This window comes from Pseudophryne corroboree, chromosome 3, assembly GCF_028390025.1.
Source record: "Pseudophryne corroboree isolate aPseCor3 chromosome 3, aPseCor3.hap2, whole genome shotgun sequence".
In the NCBI taxonomy this organism is placed as follows: domain Eukaryota; kingdom Metazoa; phylum Chordata; class Amphibia; order Anura; family Myobatrachidae; genus Pseudophryne; species Pseudophryne corroboree.
In genome coordinates this window covers 274,159,726-274,179,608 of record NC_086446.1, presented here as the reverse complement: position 1 = coordinate 274,179,608, position 19,883 = coordinate 274,159,726, and the positions used below count along the sequence as shown (strand labels likewise).

The window sequence follows — 19,883 nt, the reverse complement described above, 5'->3', positions numbered from 1 at the left end:
AGAAATAGAATTACCGGTGAGTAAATTCTTATTTTTATTTTTCTTTGTTTATTAACTCGTACCAGTTTTCACAATCAAAAGCTATCACATTTCTGCCCTGACTCATTGTATACTTTATTTTCAACCAGATGTATTTATTATCAACAACAGAAACGTACTCACAAGTGTCACATGCTTTAAGAAAAAATGTTATGTTCCAATGTTCTTGTTGAAATCCTATAGTAATATGATTTTATTGGTTTCTTTTAATGAACTGAATGGATGTCAGTCAGCTGATGTTTATTTACATTGGAAAGAAAGCTCTCAAGAGGAAGATACAGGCAAAACTCAGGTATCTACTTCCGATCTTTGATGACGCATTGACTTTGCTTAGGATTTGGTTACCGTTACAGCTTGGACGTGTTGAATTCTAGGAAACGTGGTCAGAGATGGCTTTGGTTCTTCACCTACTGGCATGTGTCTTTGGAACTGGAGCATGGGTTGCCATTAACGGCCTATGGGTGGAACTTCCACTTATTGTTAATGATCTTCCGGAAGGATGGTATTTACCATCTTACCTCACCATTATCATCCAGATGGCCAACATTGGGCCTCTCTTTGTTACCATAATGCACAAGTTAAAGCCGGGCCGACTGAATGAGGTTGCTGTTATATACACCATTATCGTTTTGGGGGTTGTGGCATCATTCCTTCTGGCATTTTTCTGGAAACAAACTACGTGGATATCAGGGCAGCTGCACAGCACTGGATTCCTGATCTTAACCTTCTTCTTGTCACTTGTGGATTGTACCTCGTCAGTGACTTTTCTGCCATTCATGATGCAGCTGCAACCCAAGTACATGACTACTTACTTTATTGGTGAAGGCCTTAGTGGACTAATCCCAGGCTTATTATCCTTGATTCAAGGTGTAGGGATGATAAAGTGCATTAATGCTACCAAGAATGAGAATGCTACACAAGATTGGTTGAATGCTGCTGGTGATCACTACATAGAAACTCAGTACCTTCAGGCCAACTTCTCTGTTCAGGTATTCTTCTTTCTTTTAACCATTATGATGGTTTTCTGCCTGGTGGCTTTTTTTTTCTTAACAAGACTGTTACAAAAAGAGGTCTCTAATACTGCACTGCTTCAAAGCATGGTCACCCTCAATTCCCATTCAACAACTGACTTGAACCAGTCGTACAACACAGGACCTCCTGAAACAAGCAAGAATGGTGAAGACACCATTAATAGTACAGGCAGTTTTTCAGACCCAGTAACAAATACAGGAATATATTCTTATGGTCACTATGCACTAATATACTTCCTTACCGGATGGGTGAATGCCCTCACCAATGGGGTCCTTCCATCTATACAGACATACTCATGCATGCCATATGGTAATTTGGCCTACCATCTTTCAGCAGCCCTGGGCTCCATGGCTAATCCTCTGGCCTGTCTAATTGCCATGTTCCTACCCTGCAGGTAAGTGTCACTGTTTATAAACAATCATGATTGCTTAACCACTAAATGACCAGGAGTACTTTGTTGTGCAGTGTCCAGGGTAGACAGTATAGCATTAAATTAACTTCAAATGTGTCACAAATACATGGGAAAGTATTGTACCTTTTTATCACTGTAACATAAAATGTATTACAGTGCAATCCTTTAAAGGAACTTAACTATAATAAAAGGATGGAAATCTAGGGAACGGAAAAAAAAGTTATCACATTTTTCTTCGCAAACTAAACAGATCAACCGTATTACTGCCATGTACAGAATATAACAGGAGTCATTCATCTTTTTTATTCGTTTTTTTAACGTGGTGTAATAATTTCACAGTAAGTGAAGACCACGGGCCTGATTCAGAGGTGTATGCAGTTGCATTCGAAACTGCGTATTCAAACACAGTAGATCTGCGAAAATATGCAAATGATGCAGGGATTTGCTGCTGATGCGTCTGATCTGCCGCTTGCGTACAGAGACACACCATTGGTCACATTCGTCGCACCATCAGATCTCTAAGTAACCTGCCAGAGCCTTCACATCTGTGTACAATGGTGCAGTCAAAGGCTCAGACATACCCCTGAAGCCAGTGGCGCACACTCAACTGACAGACCAACTTTATTAGTTCACAGACTGCTGTGGAGATACTGCAAAGGGTGCGGGGACAATGGGGAGATGCTTGGGGGGGAACACCAGGGGGGTTGATGGAGCGCCTGCACTTAGAGAGGCTGCTGAGGATGCGGGGACGCTAGGGGGATGTTGAAATGTTGCTTTGGAGCAGGCAATGGGAAAGGCTGCAGAGGAAGTGGGATACTAGGGAGGGGTTTAGTATGAAACACCTACAATCAAAATCCCGACAATCGACCGACTGTCAAAATACCGACAAGGTCAAAATACAGAGCAGGTCATAATCCCGACATTTAAAACACTGACAAGGTCAAAATACCGACATTTAAAATGTTGACAGGTCAAAAAGTTGACACAAGTTTTTAATTGTTTTTTTGTGTGTATGTCGACATAGGTCAACATGGACACCGTATAAGTGTACTGCGTTCCCTCGCATGGCTCGCTGCACTCACAATGCTTCGGGCACTATTATATCCCCCTCCAGGTCCACAGGGATGGTAAAGTATAAACAAGTCGGTTTCAATGAAAAAATCATGAAAAACTCATGTCGATTTTTTGACATCGCAATTTAAATGTCGGTATTTTGACCATGTCGGGATTTTGACATTTTTGGTATTTTGACCATCAGTCAATGGTTGTCTGTATTTTGATCATCGGGATTTTGATTGTAGGTAAATTGACCCCATCCCATAGGAAGATGCTGCAGGGAGGAGGAGAGGACACTGGGAGAGGCTGCAGAGGTAGCTGCGACACTGGAGAGATGCTGTGGGGGTGGGAGCGGCCACTGGGAGATACTGCAGAATGGGCATGGACTCCTGAGAGATGCGGCGGGGGGACAGGCTGTGGAGCGAGCGGGGACGGTAGGGAGATGAGGGAGATGCTGCGGGGAGGAGCGGGCACTGGGAAAGGCTGACAGAGGGAGCGGTGACACTGGGGAGTTTATTTAAGGTACAGCATACTGTAGAAAGGTAGGTTGAAAAACAGACACCAACCCATCATTTCCAACCTATCACACATTCTAAAGTGTTGATCCAGAAAAAATAAAGTGGCAGAGGATGAGACCTGACCTTCTGATAAATTCCTAACCAATAATCACACAATATCACCCCGATAATGCCCCCCACTAATGATATATTCCACTTCCTGTAAGAGGAACATGCAATACATTTGTATACTATGTTAGTGAATTTGAGCCTGCGTCAGAAGTGCAGGCAGTTGTATGCGTAGTTGCGATTTCACTCGCAGGGTACTTGCAAAAATATGCTATAGCTCATGCTGTCTTGTGCACAGGGACGCTCAGTGCTGGAGTCACATCCACCGCTGATAAGCAGGAACATTGGACGCATATAGGCCCTCATTCCGAGTTGATCGGTCGCAAGGCGAATTTAGCAGAGTTACACACGCTAAGCCTACGCCTACTGGGAGTGTATCTTAGCATCCTAAAATTGCGACCGATGTATTCGCATTATTGCGATCACAAACTACTTAGCAGTTTTAGAGTAGCTCCACACTTACTCTGCCTGTGCGATCAGTTCAGTGCTTGTCGTTCCTGGATTGACGTCAGAAACACACCCAGCGTTCGCTCAGACACTCCCCCGTTTCTCCGGCCACTCCTGCGTTTTTTCCGGAAACGGTAGCGTTTTCATCCACACGCCCCTAAAACGCTGTGTTTCCGCCCAGTAACACCCATTTCCTGTCAATCACACTACGATCGCCGGAGCGAAGAAAATGCCGTGAGTAAAAATCCTATCTTCATAGCAAAGTTACTTGGCGCAGTCGCAGTGCGACTATTGCGCATGCGCACTAAGCGAAATTTCACTGCGATGCGATGAAAAATAACGAGCAATCAACTCGGAATGAGGGCCATAGGACGCACCATGGACAACCCTTTACTGTCACAGACTGAGCGACTTTCCTAAGATGCCAAGGCCTCTACAGCTGAATATGGCATGCTCATAAAACGGTCCTGACATGCCTGCACTCCTCTAGCCACCCCCGTTACAGCCCCAACATGCTGACCACTTGTAATGCACTGTGTGAATAATTCCTCTGTGAGTGCGCTATTGCGAGTCAGTCACAGCACGCCCACAGTATGGCTTTGGCGCATGCACAGTGGAAATAGAATGCTTCACTGCACCCAACATTGGCATTGCACACACCTAGGAATCAGGCCCTTTGCCAACACCACCTCATCTTTACCACCCTTACATTAAGGATAGTCTCTTCTCATCTACATGGTAAAACGGTCTCTCCCATTGGTAAATAATGAACCCATGTCATCTGCATGGTCCGGACACGAAAAAGGTTTTGAGACAATTTGTGTACTGCAATTGTATACACTATATACTGTAAGTAAACAATGTTTTTTTACCCTCTCTGTAATGTACAGAAAATGCGGGCACAGGCGCAGGACAGGCGCTGCACATGCTCCCGCATTCTTTTTGCAATTTTTTTGCAGTTGGATCGAGTTTTGGGATCCAACCTGAATCAGCCCCTGTGCTCCCTTTTTATAGATGAGAACTACATCTGCTTTCCACCAATTTTATGACTGGTTATTAGGGGGCAATAAATATATAAGACACAGTGGTTCACCAATTAATGAACTTAGGTCCTTTAAAACACACTGGTGGATGGCATCTGTGCCGCGTTCCTTGTCTATCTTAATCGTGTTTAGGAATAACTGTACCTCATCTAGATGGCAACCAGGTTAGAGGTATGAATACGAATCGCATCATTAAGCCTCTGGACTGCCCACTTCATGTTGTAAATTGGCAGTATGCGGGAAGTTGTCCTACATTCTCGGGAGTCTGGTAGAACCTCCCAAATTAGTGGTAACTGAATCAGAAGAAAACACTAAAGGCCTGTGACCCCTATGTTATGCTGTCAGTTAATTGCTGTTTCAATAAGATTCAAATAATTGGTCAGTAATTACAACACCTTTAAATTTGCAATGCCAGACTTTTCTGAGACCTTACATGATTGTCTATATGCAGAGTTTCAGTAAAGGATTGGCTGGCAAAGGCACCAGGCAGGCAATTGCCACAGAACCCTTCTTTTGTTTGCAGATGACAGTTGGCACAGAAAAACGGTGGCGTTTCCTTGGTGCTGTAATTAATTAGTGCACTGAACAGACTAGAGATGAGCGGGTTCGGTTTCTCTGAATCCGAACCCGCCAGAACTTCATGTTTTTTTTCACGGGTCCGAGCGACTCGGATCTTCCCGCCTTGCTCGGTTAACCCGAGCGCGCCCGAACGTCATCATGACGCTGTCGGATTCTCGCGAGGCTCGGATTCTATCGCGAGACTCGGATTCTATATAAGGAGCCGCGCGTCGCTGCCATTTTCACACGTGCATTGAGATTGATAGGGAGAGGACGTGGCTGGCGTCCTCTCCATTTAGATTATAAGAGACTGAGAGAGATTTACTGGAGCTGACTAGGAGGAGTACTGTTACTGTAGAAGTGTAGAGACTGAGTGGAGAGAGTTTACTAGTGAGGACAGTGCAGTTTACTTTATAATCCGTTCTCTGCCTGAAAAAAGCGATACACAGCACACAGTGACTCAGTCACATACCATATCTGTGTGCACTGCTCAGGCTCAGGCCAGTGTGCTGCATCATCTATTATCTATATATAATATTATATATATCTGTCTGACTGCTCAGCTCACACAGCTTATAATTGTGGGGGAGACTGGGGAGCACTACTGCAGTGCCAGTTATAGGTTATAGCAGGAGCCAGGAGTACATAATATATTATATAGTGAGTGACCACCAGACACACAGTGCAGTTTATTTAATATATCCGTTCTCTGCCTGAAAAAAGCGATACACACAGTGACTCAGTCAGTCACATACCATATCTGTGTGCACTGCTCAGGCTCAGGCCAGTGTGCTGCATCATCTATATATATTATATATCTGTCTGACTGCTCAGCTCACACAGCTTATAATTGTGGGGGAGACTGGGGAGCACTACTGCAGTGCCAGTTATAGGTTATAGCAGGAGCCAGGAGTACATAATATTATATTAAAATTAAACAGTGCACACTTTTGCTGCAGGAGTGCCACTGCCAGTGTGACTAGTGACCAGTGACCTGACCACCAGTATATATAATATTAGTAGTATACTATCTCTTTATCAACCAGTCTATATTAGCAGCAGACACAGTACAGTGCGGTAGTTCACGGCTGTGGCTACCTCTGTGTCGGCACTCGGCAGCCCGTCCATAATTGTATATACCACCTAACCGTGTTTTTTTTTTTTTTCTTTATACATACATACTAGTTACGAGTATACTATCTCTTTATCAACCAGTCTATATATTAGCAGCAGACACAGTACAGTGCGGTAGTTCACGGCTGTGGCTACCTCTGTGTCGGCACTCGGCAGCCCGTCCATAATTGTATACTAGTATCCAATCCATCCATCTCCATTGTTTACCTGAGGTGCCTTTTAGTTGTGCCTATTAAAATATGGAGAACAAAAATGTTGAGGTTCCAAAATTAGGGAAAGATCAAGATCCACTTCCACCTCGTGCTGAAGCTGCTGCCACTAGTCATGGCCGAGACGATGAAATGCCAGCAACGTCGTCTGCCAAGGCCGATGCCCAATGTCATAGTACAGAGCATGTCAAATCCAAAACACCAAATATCAGTAAAAAGCCTCTTTTTTTCTTTGCGTCATGTGCTGTTTGGGGAGGGTTTTTTGGAAGGGACATCCTGCGTGACACTGCAGTGCCACTCCTAGATGGGCCCGGTGTTTGTGTCGGCCACTAGGGTCGCTAATCTTACTCACACAGCTACCTCATTGCGCCTCTTTTTTTCTTTGCGTCATGTGCTGTTTGGGGAGGGTTTTTTGGAAGGGCCATCCTGCGTGACACTGCAGTGCCACTCCTAGATGGGCCCGGTGTTTGTGTCGGCCACTAGGGTCGCTAATCTTACTCACACAGCTACCTCATTGCGCCTCTTTTTTTCTTTGCGTCATGTGCTGTTTGGGGAGGGTTTTTTGGAAGGGACATCCTGCGTGACACTGCAGTGCCACTCCTAGATGTGCCCGGTGTTTGTGTCGGCCACTAGGGTCGCTTATCTTACTCACACAGCGACCTCGGTGTAAATTTTAGGACTAAAAATAATATTGTGAGGTGTGAGGTATTCAGAATAGACTGAAAATGAGTGTAAATTATGGTTTTTGAGGTTAATAATACTTTGGGATCAAAATGACCCCCAAATTCTATGATTTAAGCTGTTTTTTAGTGTTTTTTGATAAAAACACCCGAATCCAAAACACACCCGAATCCGACAAAAAAAATTCGGTGAGGTTTTGCCAAAACGCGTTCGAACCCAAAACACGGCCGCGGAACCGAACCCAAAACCAAAACACAAAACCCGAAAAATTTCAGGCGCTCATCTCTAGAACAGACACCATTCAGTGAGGCTGATTACTTGGTACCACTTTTCGAAATGGAGCAAAAGAGTTATATCTGCACACTTACAAAGTGTAAATAACTTTTATATATACAACAGCTATTTGGAAAACCCCAATATCAGTTTATCTATTATAGATCTTATGTCTGGGGGTGCAGCCCTATTACAACTAGTATTAGGAACAAAAACAGGGAGAACTGAGAAGTGGTTGCTTAGTTGGGCGCACAGAAATTTTGGTTACATTAATCCATATATTAAAACTTAACTTTTATTACTGTTTATTAATTAAGAAGAGCTCCAATTTTCTGGGAGAATACAGCAAAAACTATAGAGGTTAAAATATTACATATACAGACATATAAGTGAAAAAGTTCTGAAATATGTGAATTCAAATAGAATTAAAAAGTGGTGCCTCCACAATAACTCCTGCAAAAATGTATAATTATTAGTGATGTGCACCGGACATTTTTCGGGTTTTGTGCTTTGGTTTTGGATTCGGTTCCGCGGCCATGTTTTGGATTCGGATGCGTTTTGGCAAAACCTCCCTGAAAATTTTTTGTCGGATTCGGGTGTGTTTTGTATTCGGGTGTTTTTTTACAAAAAAAACTCAAAAACAGCTTAAATCATAGAATTTGGGGGTAATTTTGATCCCATAGTATTATTAACCTCAATAACCACTCATTTCCAGTCTATTCTGAACACCTCACACCTCACAATATTATTTTTAGTCCTAAAATTTGCACCGAGGTCGCTGGATGACTAAGCTAACCCAAGTGGCCGACACAAACACCTGGCCCATCTAGGAGTGGCACTGCAGTGTCAGACAGGATGGTCGATTTAAAAAATAGTCCCCAAACAGCACATGATGCAAAGAAAAAAAGAGCTGCAATGAGGTAGCTGTGTGACTAAGATAAGCGACCCAAGTGGCCGACACAAACACCTGGCCCATCTAGGAGTGGCACTGCAGTGTCAGACAGGGTGGCAGATTTAAAAAAAATAGTCCCCAAACAGCACATGATGCAAAGAAAAAAAGAGGTGCACCAAGGTCGCTGGATGGTTAAGCTAAGCGACCCAAGTGGCCTACACAAACTACTGGCTCATCTAGGAGTGGCACTGCAGTGTCAGACAGGATGGCACTTCAAAAAATAGTCCCCAAACAGCACATGATGCAAAGAAAAAAAGAGGTGCACCAAGGTCGCTGGATGGATAGTATACTTGACGACACAGAGGTAGGTAGAGCAGTGGACTACTGTACCGTACTGCTATATATTATATACTGGTGGTCAGCAAAATGATGCACTGTCCTCCTACTACTGCGCACAACAACTAAAATGCACAACAGGTATGGATGGATAGTATACTTGACGACACAGAGGTAGAGCAGTGGACTACTGTACCGTACTGATATAATACTGGTGGTCACTGGTCAGCAAAATTCTACACTGTCCTCCTACTATATACTACAATGCAGCACAGATATGGAGCGTTTTTCAAGCAGAGAACGTATAATACTGGTGGTCACTGGTCAGCAAAACTCTGCACTGTCCTCCTACTATATAATACTGGTGGTCCCAAGTCCCCACAATAAAGCACACTGAGCACAGATATTTGCAGCACAATGAGCACAGATATTGAGCGTTTTTCAGGCAGAGAACGTAGATATTTTCAGCACACTGAGCACAGATATTTGCAAGCACACTGAGCACAGATATTTGCAGCACACTGAACACAACTGAGAGAACGCTGCACACGTCCTCTCCCTGTCATCTCCAATGCACGAGTGAAAATGGCGGCGACGCGCGGCTCCTTATATAGAATACGAATCTCGCGAGAATCCGACAGCGGGATGATGACGTTCGGGCGTGCTCGGGTTAACCGAGCAAGGCGGGAGGATCCGAGTCTGCCTCGGACCCGTGTAAGATGGGTGAAGTTCGGGGGGTTCGGATTCCGAGGAACCGAACCCGCTCATCTCTAATAATTATAAATATTGCCACTGAGAGTTCTGTAATGTGTTAATTCACCTAATCCCCTATACACAATGAGATCTTAGTGTAAGAGTATGACGTTATGTTGGCCACTGTCAGACCCTGATTATGCATGTTACTGTTCTCATATGTTACTATTGAGGAGGTGTAGCAACTTATTCATATGTTGTTACTGTACCTTAAAGCAACATACTGTATGTTGCAATGTTTTCCTCAGAAAGGTTGAACAGCTTTTGTTTTGATTCACGTGCAACACCGTTTCTCCTACGGCAATTCCTTCCACTGTTTCTGTAAGAAACAGTATATGTAATTGCTGTTAATCAGCTAGTTGCAAAATTAGAATGGTGTATTGGGACGAGATTAGGATACCAAATATACTGTGATTGTATCACTTAGTACACTTGTTATAGAATCCCCTGTGTCTGTACTAACACTTGAAAAGTCTTAAGGCCCATATAGACGGGCCGATGCAGGAGAGATGTGTGCTGAGCGAACCGCTCAGCACACATCTCTCCCGCCGCTCAGCACAGCGCGATCTGTGCTGAGCATGCGGGGGGAGACGGGGGGGGGGGGGGGCGCTCATTTCACCCAGCGGGTGAAGTGAGCAACCCGCTAGATTGGCCTGCATGCAGGCCAATCTAGCACCAGCGATAGCGATGTGCGGGACTGCGCATCGCTATCGCTGTAGGGGGTACACACGGAGCGATCTTGCTGAAAATCTAAGCAATCTAGTCAGATTGCTTAGATTATCGCTCTGTGTGTACCCCCCTTTAGGTTTATGGTGACCGCAACAATAATTCTGGGCAGTTCCACAAACGCTGAGCACAGTCCTTTATATTACTGTGTTCACACCGTGCCACACATCTGGATGAATCCACTTGTTCATACACAAGGTGACGTATGTGGCGGCCACGGGAAAATTAGCCGCGATTTAATATTATAACAGTATTAAAAATACTTAGTACATCACAATTATAATAAGCCGCTCATAACTTTATTGTGATTACATAAACCTTTTACTTAAGCTAGCTTATCACTAAATAAAACCACACCACACACTGAAATAAAGACACGGACACAGTAGCTGGAGTTAAAGGTCAGACGATGTTTATTAATCGCTGACCAACTCTTTAAACTAATAATTGAGGCCGAATTAGAATTGAATTGAATATATATTAACTTTAGTTTGGAGGATGGCAAACAGAAAACCGCTGCCAAACACCAGCACCCGTCACCTAGATGACAAACCACCAAACCAAGGAGGGGAGTACACATACCCCGCCTCCTTCCCGCATAACCCGCATTGTGCTGGCCTTACCCCTCTTTCTCTGGCAAACGTTCGGTTCCCGCAGGGGAACGTCTAAATGTCCAACCGCAAGAAAAGGACACACCTGCCGTCCATTTAAAGAGGGAGCCCCACAATGACCACTTATGCCTGTGTGACAGCTGGTTGGCAGCGATTTCCCGCCAATCTGGCTTTCAATAGCCCACAGCAAGAACAAAAAACGTAGACGCATTCTGGGAGGGCGGGCGGGCATAAACTGAAAGGCAAGAGGGAGTCTAGCAAGATGGCCACCCCCTATATACTAACCTAAGACCCTCCTCTTCATCCTGATGCACAACCCCTTAAACCAATAGGAAAAAACCAACCGGGAAAACTGATCTGCCTAGCAACTGCTTAGTCATTTAACAACCAATCACAAAAAGTTGATCGCTTATATGGCCTCAGGCTTATGCAGCCTTCAGCTTATCTAAGCCGCTCATAACTTTATTGTGATTACATAAACCTTTTACTTAAGCTAGCTTATCACTAAATAAAACCACACCACACACTGAAATAAAGACACGGACACAGTAGCTGGAGTTAAAGGTCAGACGATGTTTATTAATCGCTGACCAACTCTTTAAACTAATAATTGAGGCCGAATTAGAATTGAATTGAATATATATTAACTTTAGTTTGGAGGATGGCAAACAGAAAACCGCTGCCAAACACCAGCACCCGTCACCTAGATGACAAACCACCAAACCAAGGAGGGGAGTACACATACCCCGCCTCCTTCCCGCATAACCCGCATTGTGCTGGCCTTACCCCTCTTTCTCTGGCAAACGTTCGGTTCCCGCAGGGGAACGTCTAAATGTCCAACCGCAAGAAAAGGACACACCTGCCGTCCATTTAAAGAGGGAGCCCCACAATGACCACTTATGCCTGTGTGACAGCTGGTTGGCAGCGATTTCCCGCCACCAAGGTTTTCCAAACCGCCACCGCCATCCGCAAACAGAACCTTAACCAACCAGAAACTAACTAGCTCTAACGAAAAAGACCGAAAATATCTTCCAAAAAAAACTGCACTCCTTCCGGAGAAAGGTGAACCCCATCGTCTCTATAGAACTGCCTGTTCCGCAGCACCAGCAGAGGATGCTTAATTGCCACTCCGCCTATGGCCTTGACAAACAGAGACACCGTCGAGTTCACCTTTTTGCGTGCTTTCTCCAGCGCCGAGAAACGCACCGCACCACGCCAATGGAAACGGGGCACCATTTCCGACCAGACAATGCATACCCCAGGCCAGTGACAACGTATCGCCACCACATCCGCCTTTATAGACAAAATCAAGTCTATGCCTTTAACTCGGCCCAGATCATTACCACCCAGATGAATGATAATACAACTGGGGCGACCCCAGCGGCGCTCCCTAGAAAAAAGGACGCGCAACAAATCACCCCATAACATGCCCCTAACACCTAACCATCTAAATTGCCGGGACCCAAAAATCTCAGTCGCCCTAGATGCCATGGGATGTTTCTCCGCCCAAAAAACATATGAATGACCAACCATCCATATGTGGTCTCCAAAATTGCTGACAGCTGTAAAAGAAAATATCCTAATGTCAGATTATGCACATAATCTGTAACTTAAACACAACGTAACCAATAAAACCCAAGTGAAGGAGAAAACTCAAAAAACCTCCCGTGGACCTTGGTAGAACAGCCAATTGAAATTAGGCCCCCTCGGAGGAAAAATTTTAAAAATTCGCTTCACACCCTCGATTCCTGAACGGTAAGCGTTCAAAAACCGACGAGTAAACACGTTTTTGGGTTAGCGCAACAGGCGCACTTATAACTTATCTATACGGACATAGGACTTATAGGAGGCCGACTTCCAGCGACCCAACTCCCGAATAGCCGCTGGTGATGAACCAGCGGCCGCCGCATGGGTAGCCGCCCCAATCCGAAAGGAATGAGTACCGAAGTCCGCCTCCTGCAAGCCCAACGCCGTCAAACATTTCTTGAACACCGATGAGAACTGAAACTTTGTCAGAGGGTCCAACTGCGCGTGCACCAGCAACTGGTTGCCCCCCGGAGGTCTTAACCGCACATACTCTTGCGTCAACCGCAGCGGGCAAACGCCCATACCTCCCTGAGCCTCCAAGGACAACCAGCGACCCCGACCTGTTTGATCTGTCTTGGACCGCACAATCCTACAGAGCAACAGGCCCTCCTGCAAGCGCACATTCTCGTAGAGCAGACCCGATTCCCGGGACGCCTTGCTACTAAACAATGCCACCTCAAATTCCGAGGACGCAATCCGAGGTAGCACACGCAGCAATTCCGCTAGCAGCTGCAACGTTATAGGCCTACGTGAATCCGCAGGCGCCGGGTGCAACCTAGCCCAACCTTTCAGCGCTCTGGAAAGGACAAACGACCCCGTGGGGTCCGTTGTCCCGTGGAGTCGCGAGTGAAAGGCGATGCCCGCAAGGGCAGTAGCCATGGCCGCTTTTGACCTACCGTTTTGGTAATGCTCCCAAACAAAGGTCAACAGGGCGTCGGCCGAGGACTCACCTGCTACCCCGTACCTACTCTGAAAGGCTGACCAATCCCGCCATGCAGCATCATACGCTCGTAGCGTAGAGGGAGCCAGTGCACACCTGGCCAACGCCGTTAGACCGCTTCGACCATCTGCCAGACAGAAGGTGGGCACTGTAACCCCTCTGCCTCCGCTCCCGGAACCAACGTCCTGAATTTGTCAAACTGGAACCGGGACAATGCATCCGCAATTCCATTGTCAACTCCAGGTACGTGGCGAGCCCTAAAATTAATATTGCGCTGCAAACAAACCAACACTAAATGCCTTAGCAATCGCAGCGCCTGCGGAGATGAGGAACGCTGGTTATTAATCGCATGCACTACCCCTAAGTTGTCGCAAAGAAACAAAATGTCCCTATTTGCGAACCGTCCGGCCCATAACTCAAGCGCCACTAAGATCGGGAACAATTCCAGCAGAAGCAGGTTCTTGGTAAACCCACGCGTTAGCCAAGATGCCGGCCAGGCCGCAGCGCACCATGAGCCAGCGAAGAACGCGCCGAAACCTCGACTGCCTGAAGCATCCGTGAACAACTGCAGCTGCTTACTGGAACAACAAGGAGCGGGCCACAACACTTCCCTGTTGAAGGACACCAGGAACGAGACCCAAATCCGCAAATCATCCTTGATCTCGCGGGAAAGGTACACGGAGTGATTCTGTCGAACCGTCCCCGCGGTGGCCCGCTCAAGTTTGCGACAGAAAATCCTACCCATGGGGATAATCCGACACGCAAAATTGAGAGAACCAAGCAAGGACTGCACCTGTTTAAGCCGAACCCTGCGTTTTCCTAAACAGTCTGTAATCAAACCCAATAGTTTCCGCACCTTATCCTCGGGCAAGCGACAGCACCCCCCTACCGTGTCAATCTCGATACCTAAATAGCTAAGACAAGTGCAAGGACCCTCGCACTTATCCTGCGCAACCGGTACCCCTAAAGCGCAGAATAACGACCTGGCCACCGAGAGAATGTCCCCACAGACCGAACTGTCTCCGGGGCCTACAAAAAGAAAGTCATCCAGGTAGTGAGCCACCCCCATCTGCCCGGAGGCGGTCTGGACGCACCAGTGCAAAAACGTGCTAAAGCACTCAAAGTAGGCGCAGGAGACAGAGCAACCCATGGGGAGACACCGATCGACGTAGAATTCGCCCCCTATTTTGAAACCCAGAAACCGCAGGGAATCTGGGTGTAGCGGGAGTAGCCGAAAGGCCGACTCCACGTCCAATTTTGCCAACAGACTCCCCGGACCACAATCCCGCACTAATCGCAGCGCGTCGTCAAACGACTGATATCGAACTCTGCATTGGGCTTCCGGGATAGCGTCGTTGACCGACAGCCCCGGCGGGTGCGACAAGTGCTGTATCAAACGAAACTTACCTATGGCCTTCTTGGGCACTACCCCTACTGGGGAAATGCACAAGGAGGGCAACGGGGAAAGGGCGTAGGGCCCAGCCATGCGCCCCAGCCCAATCTCCCCGTCAACCTTCCGCCGGACTTCCTGCGGGAATTCCCGAGCCGATCTCAAATTCTGGCGTGCAACCACATACACCGAATCCGGGATTGGCAAACGAAAACCGTGCTGAAAGCCCTGCAAGAGAAACGATGCCGCCGACTCATCGGGGTACAAGGTAAGCCAGCGCTGCAACTCGGGAACTATAATCGGGGAGAAGGCCTTACTTGCCAATTCCACCGGCCTCGGTGGAAGCGGCAGGCTTACCGCCTGTCGCCGCGGTGCATTCCTTGGCCGGGTGACTGGCTCCGCACAACCTGCATGAGTGGCGAAAACGACAGCCCGTTCCTTTGCCGCATTTGCCGTCGTTGTAGGCAAAGCACTTGCCTTTTCCCGTCAATCGAGAAGCCACCGCCCCGGCCGCCCAGGGCTTCTTGGCCGTGACGTCCGGGGTGGGTTTGACCTGCTGCGTGACCTCCAACCACACCTCAACATCCTTAAAACCCGCGGGCAGGGTGGGGTTGCCATCCTGATTGCGACGAAACTTCTCGTCGTAATCCCGCCACGCGGAACCCTTGGACTTTAAGTACATATCGTGTACTAAAAACAAATATTTCACCAAGTTGGCATACTCCGCGGGACGCGATTCCGTGTAGCAAGCCATGAACACCAAAAACCCACGCAGCCACTGGTGAAAATTGCGAAACGCATTTTCCCCAATACCACCCGGTTTCTTGGCCGCGTCAAAACCCTGCCGCATTTCCTCTGTAAGGGTGAATATGTCTACATACTTCCCCTTACGTATTTTTTCCCGCATGCGCTTACGAACCCCTCTTGTCACTGCCGTGTTGGCGCAATGTACCATCTCGCCGTAACGGGGAGGGTCGGAGGGGACCACCTGCGCAGGAGCGGCCACCTTGTGCGCCTCCTTGGCCATTCGCCGCGCGATGAGCCTAGCTAATTTACGCGGGCGCCGCGGAGAGCCGGATGATACGCTGCTAGAAGACGAGGAACTACAAGTTGAAACGTGTAAAGGAATATTTAGCTCACCGGAGTTTGAAGGACCTGGAACCGCGTCGTCCGCTGCACCCGCCTCCGCTGATGGCCGTACCTCCACGTTCGCAGTCGCGCTTGTCCGTGACCTTCGCCTCGTGACGGGCGTAGCCCCTGAATTAGACGGAACCTGCAAGGGAGAAAAAGAGGGGACAACCGGCACCGGGGGAACCAGAACATCATTAACACTTGTCCGCAAATGCGGAGGCGGAGAGCCCGTCCCCCCGTTCCGTGGCGGATGGCCGCCCGGCAGCTGCAGGGAGGGGGCCCCCGCCGAGGTGTACCCGATCGACTGCGTAAAGGCTGACCCGCTCACTGCACCGAAACTCGCGGGGTAAGACGGCCGCCACGCCGTATGCGGCGGGCAGCCGCCCGCCCCCGCCCATCCGTATGACGCCGGAAGGAACTGAGGGGGCGCCGCGAGAGGGGGCCAACTCTGTGCCACCTGATACCCACCGCCCGGTGCTTGCCCTGACTGCAGGCCCGCAAAGGCCGGCAAGGGCACCGCGACTCGGGGGCCACCGACCGACCACGTGGACTGCACGCCGGCGCCCGCGCTGGCCCCGTGCGGGGAAAACTGTGTGCCGGACACCGTCATGAAGCCCATGGAAGGCATGCTGGCGGCTAAGGGGAATGCTGGAGCCGGAGGCCACGCAAAACCCCCGGGGAAGGACTGGCTCCCCGCGAAGCCTTGCTGCGCTGCTACCGAAAGCGCCCCGCCGGGCGTCATATAAGCCGCCGAGACGGATGTCTGTGTGGACCCAAACTGAAAAGGACCGGGAAGGGCGTGGAGAGGGGTTTGAAAACCGACGAGCGGGGGCGCCGTTAATGGCGTCGGGGCGTCTGACACCCAGGAGGAGCCCGAGCAGGCCACCGAGGCCGGGGGAAAACCCTGCCATGTGACTGCCGCCGGGGCGGGTGTGGCGGCCGCCGCTGCCACGTCCCCCGCCCCGGCGACACTAGGCCCAAACGGCCCAATATTATTTAAATTGAGGTGCGGTGTGCTAAACCCCCCGCTGTATTGTCCCGGGGACAGCGGGAGCCGCTACCCGCTGCCCTGGGCTCATATCCCCCAGCTGCATATTGACCCCCCCCTCGCCCCCCGCAGCTCTGCCGCGGCCGTCCGGCACAGCTTGTGCCCCCAGGACGCCGCCGAGAGCCGACCGCGGGGATGGAGGAGGAGGGCCGGAGGCACTTATGGAAGGAGGGAGGGAAGTCGTTTCGCCCGCGGGAGACGCCGGGGAGCGCGGCCCAGCCGGACCGCGCGCACCCGCGCCACGTGCAGAGCGGCCGCCGGCCGCCGGAGGGGAAGTGCTGCAGACGCCCGAGGCAGGAGGGAGAGGAGAGGCCCGTCCCGCTGCGAGCGCCGGGACGCACGGCCCGGCCGAGCCGCGCGCATCGGCACCACGTGACGAGCGGCCGCTGGCCGCCCGTCTCCGTGCGGCAGGGGAGCGGGCTGTAACTGCCCGTCCCCGCCGCCTGTCTGAAACAGGGGGAAGTCCTCTCTGTGGCGCAACGCTCGGGGAGCGGAAGGCGCTCCCCGCATCCACGAGGCGCCGGGGGGGGGGAGCTGCACGTTTTGGACGAGGCATGGCAGAGGGGGGAGAATCTGCAAAAGTATACAATGACACGCAGAGAGGGGGCACAGCACTGTATAATGCCCTAGAGAAGGCAAATGAAATTAAAAAACAAAACAAAACAAAAACAAATTTACAGGCAGTGAAAATAAGCAATAGTACTTATCCTTCCTGGGGCATAAACTGAAAGGCAAGAGGGAGTCTAGCAAGATGGCCACCCCCTATATACTAACCTAAGACCCTCCTCTTCATCCTGATGCACAACCCCTTAAACCAATAGGAAAAAACCAACCGGGAAAACTGATCTGCCTAGCAACTGCTTAGTCATTTAACAACCAATCACAAAAAGTTGATCGCTTATATGGCCTCAGGCTTATGCAGCCTTCAGCTTATCTAATCGATGCAGCCATTGGCCGGTTAGCCGTAGTTGGAAGTGTGATACGTTATGACTAGAGATGAGCGCCTGAAATTTTTCGGGTTTTGTGTTTTGGTTTTGGGTTCGGTTCCGCGGCCGTGTTTTGGGTTCGAACGCGTTTTGGCAAAACCTCACCGAATTATTTTTGTCGGATTCGGGTGTGTTTTGGATTCGGGTGTTTTTTTCCAAAAACACTAAAAAACAGCTTAAATCATAGAATTTGGGGGTCATTTTGATCCCAAAGTATTATTAACCTCAAAAACCATAATTTACACTCATTTTCAGTCTATTCTGAATACCTCACACCTCACAATATTATTTTTAGTCCTAAAATTTGCACCGAGGTCGCTGTGTGAGTAAGATAAGCGACCCTAGTGGCCGACACAAACACCGGGCCCATCTAGGAGTGGCACTGCAGTGTCACGCAGGATGTCCCTTCCAAAAAACCCTCCCCAAACAGCACATGACGCAAAGAAAAAAAGAGGCGCAATGAGGTAGCTGTGTGAGTAAGATTAGCGACCCTAGTGGCCGACACAAACACCGGGCCCATCTAGGAGTGGCACTGCAGTGTCACGCAGGATGTCCCTTCCAAAAAACCCTCCCCAAACAGCACATGACGCAAAGAAAAAAAGAGGCGCAATGAGGTAGCTGTGTGAGTAAGATAAGCGACCCTAGTGGCCGACACAAACACCGGGCCCATCTAGGAGTGGCACTGCAGTGTCACGCAGGATGTCCCTTCCAAAAAACCCTCCCCAAACAGCACATGACGCAAAGAAAAAAAGAGGCGCAATGAGGTAGCTGTGTGAGTAAGATTAGCGACCCTAGTGGCCGACACAAACACCGGGCCCATCTAGGAGTGGCACTGCAGTGTCACGCAGGATGGCCCTTCCAAAAAACCCTCCCCAAACAGCACATGACGCAAAGAAAAAAAGAGGCGCAATGAGGTAGCTGACTGTGTGAGTAAGATTAGCGACCCTAGTGGCCGACACAAACACCGGGCACATCTAGGAGTGGCACTGCAGTGTCACGCAGGATGTCCCTTCCAAAAAACCCTCCCCAAACAGCACATGACGCAAAGAAAAAAAGAGGCGCAATGAGGTAGCTGTGTGAGTAAGATTAGCGACCCTAGTGGCCGACACAAACTCCGGGCACATCTAGGAGTGGCACTGCAGTGTCACGCAGGATGTCCCTTCCAAAAAACCCTCCCCAAACAGCACATGACGCAAAGAAAAAAAGAGGCGCAATGAGGTAGCTGTGTGAGTAAGATTAGCGACCCTAGTGGCCGACACAAACACCGGGCCCATCTAGGAGTGGCACTGCAGTGTCACGCAGGATGTCCCTTCCAAAAAACCCTCCCCAAACAGCACATGACGCAAAGAAAAAAAGAGGCTTTTTACTGATATTTGGTGTTTTGGATTTGACATGCTCTGTACTATGACATTGGGCATCGGCCTTGGCAGACGACGTTGCTGGCATTTCATCGTCTCGGCCATGACTAGTGGCAGCAGCTTCAGCACGAGGTGGAAGTGGATCTTGATCTTTCCCTAATTTTGGAACCTCAACTTTTTTGTTCTCCATATTTTATAGGCAGAACTAAAAGGCACCTCAGGTAAACAATGGAGATGGATGGATTGGATACTAGTATACAATTATGGACGGACTGCCACGGTTAGGTGGTATAAAAAAACCACGGTTAGGTGGTATATAATACAATTATGGATGGACGGACTGCCTGCCGAGTGCCGACACAGAGGTAGCCACAGCCGTGAACTACCGCACTGTACACTGGTTGATAAAGAGATAGTAGTATACTCGTAACAACTAGTATGACGACGGTATAAAGAATGAAAAAAAAACCACGGTTAGGTGGTATATATTATAATACAATTATGGTTGGACGGACTGCCTGCCGAGTGCCGACACAGAGGTAGCCACAGCCGTGAACTACCGCACTGTACACTGGTTGATAAAGAGATAGTAGTATACTCGTAACAACTAGTATG

General features: G+C 48.8%; 1 protein-coding gene across 1 annotated transcript in view; it reads left to right on the top strand.

Moving 5' to 3' along the window:
* The first annotated feature begins 428 nt into the window (after positions 1–428).
* Positions 429–19,883, top strand: part of SLC52A3 (solute carrier family 52 member 3) — a 58,417-nt gene continuing 38,962 nt past the window's right edge. The window contains exon 1 of the mRNA XM_063959121.1: positions 429–1,465. Coding sequence (XP_063815191.1) covers positions 429–1,465 — 1,037 coding nt within the window. The remainder of the gene's footprint in view (positions 1,466–19,883) is intronic.